Genomic DNA, 6185 nt, shown 5'->3' with positions numbered 1-6185 from the left:
TTCCGGCTACTTGGAAGGCTGAGGCAGAAGGATCGCCGGAGCCCAGCAGGTCGAGGCTGCGGTGGCTGGGAGCGGCCACTGCTCTCCAGTCTGGGCGATGGAGTGAGACTCCAACTAAAAAAAAAAACAAAAATTTTTTTTCTTGTAGAGACAGGTATCCATTTGTGGTCCTCAGGCTGGTCTCAAACTCCTGGCCTCAAACAATCCTTCAGCCTTGGTATCCCAAGGTGCTGGGATTACAGGTGTGAGCCACTACACCTGGTCAAAAGAATTGTAAGGACTACCTGGAAGGTTCAGTGGTCCTGAAACAACCTGACTTGGACCAATGTGTATATGTTTGATGAGGGCAGGGGTCTGGGGAGAGAGTGGGCTGAGGTAAGAATTAAGAAGCCTGAGTAAATTCTCTTTCTTCTGCCATCAACCCTTTCTGTGGCCTTGGGCAAGCTGTTTCACTTTGAGCCTTTTCCATTTCTGTAAAAGATGAATTTGGAATATGTTTTAAAGGAATCCAGGAAATAATATCACCAAATATGCCACATGGCATGATGATTGCTTCAAACTGAGTGCATTTGGGGAACAGCAAATGCACAGAGGAGATTTCCTGAATTTTCCTTATCCTTAAAGTCCTTGCACACCTTGGATCCTTTATTTTCTTTTTTTTTTTTTTTTGAGTTGGAGTCTCACTCAGTCGGTCGCCCAAACTGGAGTGCAGTGGCCCCTCCTGGTCACCGCAGCCTCGCCTGCTGGGCTCCGGCGATTCTTCCGCCTCAACCTTCCGAGTAGCTGGAATTACAGGCATGCGCTACCACAGCCGGCTGATTTTTTTGATTTATTGTAGAGATGAGGTCTCGCTGCCCAGGCGGGTCTCGAACCGCGGGCTCAGGCAATCCACTCACCTCAGCCTCCCAAAGGCGCGGGATTACAGGCTGAGCCACCGAGCCCGGCTGGATCCTTTATTTTCCTCAAATGGTATACATCCCACATTTTAGGAAACAATGCCCATCTTCCCTTGGTTAACTTGGACTCACCCTGCAGTTTTCAGGTTAGATATCAATTCTTCAGAAAGCTTTCCTGGATTACTCCCCAACTAAATTACTTACAATAGTAGCACGAAATATTGCTTTATCGAGAGTGTATTCCCCCATGCTTCTTGAGAGTACTCAACCTACTAAGGCATGGTGCATTTTGCTGTCAATCGCCCCTTAACTAGTCCTATGAGGACAGATACCGTGTCTCTCTGTTTTTTTGAGTTGGAGTCTCACTCTGTCACCCAGACTGGAGTGCAGTGGCACGCTCCCGGCCACCGCAGCCTCAACTTGCTGGGCTCTGGCGATCCTTCCGCCTCAGCCTTCCAGGCAGCCGGAATTACAGGCGCGCGCTACCGCCCAGACTATTTATTTATTTATTTATTGTAGAGATGAGGTCTCGCCAAGTTGCCCAGGCGGATCTCGAACCCGCGGGCTCAGGCAATCCACTCACCTCAGCCTCCCAAAATGCCGGGATTACAGGCTGAGCCACCGAGCCCGGCTTCGGTGCTCTTCTGTAACCCACAGATCTTTACACATATCGGGCTCCCAGTGAATGCAAACGAAGTAAGAAATTACACCTTCACAGTTCCTGCACTCCCCCAGCCTGGTTAAGCCCCGCCTCCCCCGTCAAGCAATGATAGGCGTCCGCGGCAGCCAAGGTAAAGGGCGGTGGGCGGGGCCACGCAATGACGCAACCTCACGTCTGCCAAGGATTGGCAGCTTTTCCGGCTGAGGAACCGTCGCGTTTCTGGGGAGACGCCTAAGCTGGCGGTTACCATCGCGCTTGAAGCCAGCGTCCCGATCCGCCACCTCCGTCCCCAGCGTCACCATGGGGGCTGTGCTGGGTGTCTTCTCCCTCGCCAGCTGGGTGAGTTCGGGACCTGTGTCCTCGCCGGACCCGCGGTTCGTGGGGAAAGTCGATGGGGAGCCTCAAGCCCAGGCCCGGGGGAGGAGGGATGGCCTGGGCTGCGGGGTGTCTCTGGGGGTGTCTCCTGGGACCCAGGCCAAAATCCGCCATACCCGCAGGTCGGAATTTGGCGGCTGGCTTTCCAGGTTGGGTGGGGAACGGGGGAGGCCAGGCCGCCATTGTTTACAATTCCGGTGGTCCCGCCCCGCGAGCCTTCTGGCCTCCGGCTTCTTCTGGAGCTGGAGAAGGACCAAGGAATGGGAGCTTCCGGGGTGGAGGCTCTGGTGCATTCCTAAGCATCTCTTAAGGTGGCGTCATGTAATTCTCGGTGGCTTGAATAATATTTGTATAGCACACCACGGAATGTACAAGAACTCCGGAGTATGTGGCAGAGCTGGGATTTTAACCGAGGTCTGTTTGCCATTCTGGAACAAGGAAAGAAGGCCTTGTGGGTTATTACTCAAAACTGGAAGCCAGGACCAACGTTTGGGACGGCTACAAGTCATTTACTGATGAAGATGATCTCCTAGCACCGCTCCCCTCGAGAACTGATGTGAGGGTAAAGTGAATAGTGGGTAGAATCACTTTGTAAACTGTGAAAATACTTTGAAAAGGAAATTTTAGGGTCTATCCAAGACAGTATGCTGTGTCCCTTCATATACCACTTCAGAAGAGCATGATTCCTTGACATCATTTCATTGTTTCCTAACTCCCCAGCTACTGATCAGCCAAGTCTTTGGAGAAACAAACTCAGTTTCTCCTACTGTACTACTGTACTCACAACACACTTTTGACACCAGATGTGTGGGGATTTTCCCCCAGACATCAAGCTAGCAATCAGTTCTGCAGCAGACACCAGCTTGGTGTGCTCCAGTTTATTCGGGAGCTATCTACCTGAAGATAGCCTCAGATTCCACAGGTTGAAGGTTCAGTCCCATAGACTGTACCCATTTCTGATGCCAGTCACAAGCCTCAGGTTTTACCTGTACTTCCGACCTGCCAGCTGTAAATCAGGGTTCCCACGACCTCCTTCCTTGGGTTTGATTAATTTGCACACAAACCTCAGGGAAGCATGCTTACTGGTTTATTATAAAAGATATTTTTAAGGATGCAGATGAAGTAAAGCATTGGGTGAGGTATAGAAAAAGGGGTGCGGGGCTCCCATGCTCTCACTGAGGCACCACCCTCCAGAAATCTTCATGTGCTCAACCTCCTGGAAGCTCTTCCAACCTCTGTCCTTTTGGGCTTTTAATAGAGACTTCATTATGTGGGCATCATTGATTAATTACTGGCTGTTGGTGATCAGCCTAACCTTCAGCCCCCTTCTCTTTGAAGGCTGAGGGGAGGGGGGTGGGACTGAAAGGTCTCAATTCTCCAATCAGGCCTTGGTCTTTCCTGTGACCAACCCCCAATCTGAAGCTACCTGGGTGTTGCCAGCATATCATTAGCATACAAAAGGACACCACTTTGGTGATTCTAAGGGTTTTAGGAATTGGAGAACAAAATATATATCATATATGATACATATGGTTATATATAACGTATCAAGGATTTTGTCTCAGGTTATTCCATTATTTCTTAGGAACCGAATATCTTTTCCATCCTCTAAAGTTGTTGTTCCTAAATCAAAAGTGCATTTCAATCATTTAGGGCTTTCTTGAGAGCAGTGGTTTTCTAATTTTTCTGACTCTGACCCAAAATAAGAAACATATTTTACATAGTTGATCTAATGCACCCATTTAGAGACAAAGTTTTATGAAACAATCCTTTATCGTATACTGTACGATTTTTTCTTTTATCTTCTAGTACGTTAAAAAAAAAATCCTGATGAGTTGATTTTTACCATCCACCTGCAGTTCAGACTTACTATTCACAAAATAGATCTTTAAAAATATAGTTAAGGAGTGAGTTGGTAATTTGAAACAAACGTCTTTCCTATCGTGATAACCTGAAACACATTTGTACTTGGATTAAAAGTGAAGACTAAACCTGACCTTTTTTCTCTTAGGCTCTGGAAGTCACTGCCTGATAAGCCCTCACTCAATAGGGTTTTATTACCCTATATCCTAAGGTTTACTTTCTTCTTTTTTTTTTTTTTTGAGTTGGAGTCTCACTCTGTCGCCTAGACTGGAGTGCAGTGGCCGCTCCCGGCCACTGCAGCCTCGACCTGCTGGGTTCCGGCGATCCTTCCGCCTCAGCCTTCCAAGTAGCTGGAAATACAGGCATGCTACCACACCCGGCTAAGTTTTTTTTTTTTTTTTGAGTTGGAGTCTCACTCTGTCGCCCAGACTGGAGTGCAGTGGCCGCTCCCGGCCACCGCAGCCTCGACCTGCTGGGCTCCGGCGATCCTTCTTTCTCAGCCTTCTAAGTAGCCGGAATTACAGGCATGCGCTACCAAGCCCGGCTGATTTTTTTGATTTGTTGTAGAGATGAGGTCTCGCTACCCAGGCGGATCTCGAACCCGCGGGCTCAGGCAATCCACTCACCTCAGCCTCCGAAAGGCGTGGGATTACAGGCTGAGCCACAGAGCCCGGCTTAATTTTTGATTTATTGTAGAGATGAGGTCTCGCCAAGTTGCCCAGGCGGGTCTCGAACCCACGGGCTCAGGCAATTCACTCACCTCGGCCTCCCAAGGCGTGGGATTACAGGCTGAGCCACGGAGCCCAGCCAAGGTTTACTTTCCACCCTGACTCTAGCATAACATAACATATAAATAAGGTTTATGGCCCTTCAAAGCTATCTTTTTATGAATTCCCAGACTCCAGGAACCTTGTAAAACACTTATCTATCTTCCCTGAAGTCTGCCACATCTAGGGCTTCATCTACATGTCAACAAACCTGGAGTTTTCTGCCCCCTTATCTTAACAAAGCATCTCTACTTATTTCCCAAATTCCTTAGATAGGAGCTACAAATTACCAGACAAGAAGTCTTTGAATCCACCTATAGCCTGCAAACTTTCCTCCCTTGGAAATGTCCCTCCTTCCTGGGCCAAACCAATGAAAATCCCACATGTATTAATTTATGGTTTCTTGTAACTTCTGCGTTCCTAAGATGTGTGTAACTAAGCCCCCATTCAACCACAGTGGGCACATATTCTCAATATCCTGAAGATGGGTGTACCCATGTTTATGTCCTCAAATTTGGCTCAAGTATAAATCATCTTACAATATTTTACAGAGTTTGGCATCTTTTCTTCAACAAAGGCTAAGATTTGAATTGATGCTATCCAAGCATTTCTATGTATATATTGTTTTTGTATTTTATTCGTTTTTTTTTTTGAGTTGGAGTCTCACTCTGTCGCCCAGACTGGAGTGCAGTGGCTGCTCCCGACCACCACAGCCTTGACCTGCTGGGCTCCGGTGTTCCTTCCGCCTCAGCCTTACATAGCTGAACTACAGGCATGCGCTACCACACCCAGCTAATTTTTGATTTATTATAGAGATGAGGTCTCACCAAGTTGCCCAGGTGAGTCTCGAACCGGCGTGCTGAGGCAATCCACTCACCTCAATCTCCCAAGGCATGGGATTACAGGCTGAACCACCGAGCCCGGCTATTCTTTTTTTTTTCCAATAGAAATTTCATTTCCTGTTATTCTTCCCCTCACTCTACTGTAGAGTGAGGGGAAGAATAACAGGAAATGAAATCAAAAAGGCAGGGAACCAAATCATATAGAGGCCCATTATATGGTCTCGTAAGTTTTGGTTGTTGTTGTTTTTTGAGTCAAAGTCTTAACTTTGTTGCACAGGTTGGGGTGTAGTGTCATGCTGCTTATGGTCACCGCAGCCTTGACCTGCTGGGCTCAGGCAGTCCTTTTACCTCAGCCTTCCAAGTAGCTGGAACTGTAGGCGTGTGCTACTACGGCTAATTTTTTGATTTATTGTAGAGATGAAGTCTCACCAAGTTGCCCAGCTGGTCTTGAATCCCTGGACTCAGGCAATACTCTCACCTCCTCCTCCCAAAGGGTTGGGATTACAGGCGTGAGCCACTGCACCTGGCCAGTCTTGTAGGTTTTTCAGAACTTTGGCTTTTACTTTTTTTTTTTTTGAGAGACAAAGTCTCGCTCTGTCTCCCACAAAGCTACTGCAGCCTCGACCTCCTGGGCTGAAGTGATCTGCCTAAGCCTCTGAGTAGCTGGGACTACAGGTCCATGCAACCACACTCAGCTTTTTTTTTTTTTCTTTTATGTAGGATCAGGTCTTACCGTGTTACCCAAGCTGGCTTTTACTCTTTTTTTTTTTTTTTTTTTTTT

The 6185-nt window shown here is 47.7% G+C and overlaps 1 protein-coding gene across 1 annotated transcript in view; it reads left to right on the top strand.

Moving 5' to 3' along the window:
- The first annotated feature begins 1692 nt into the window (after positions 1–1692).
- Positions 1693–6185, top strand: part of SERINC3 (serine incorporator 3) — a 28803-nt gene continuing 24310 nt past the window's right edge. Inside the window, exon 1 of the mRNA XM_008059822.1 lies at positions 1693–1896. Coding sequence (XP_008058013.1) covers positions 1858–1896 — 39 coding nt within the window. The 5' untranslated portion in view covers positions 1693–1857. The remainder of the gene's footprint in view (positions 1897–6185) is intronic.

Source organism: Carlito syrichta, unplaced genomic scaffold, assembly GCF_000164805.1.
Source record: "Carlito syrichta isolate Samal-C Ts95f unplaced genomic scaffold, Tarsius_syrichta-2.0.1 Scaffold304381, whole genome shotgun sequence".
NCBI classification, from domain to species: Eukaryota; Metazoa; Chordata; class Mammalia; order Primates; family Tarsiidae; genus Carlito; species Carlito syrichta.
This window is presented reverse-complemented; position numbering and strand designations above follow the sequence as displayed.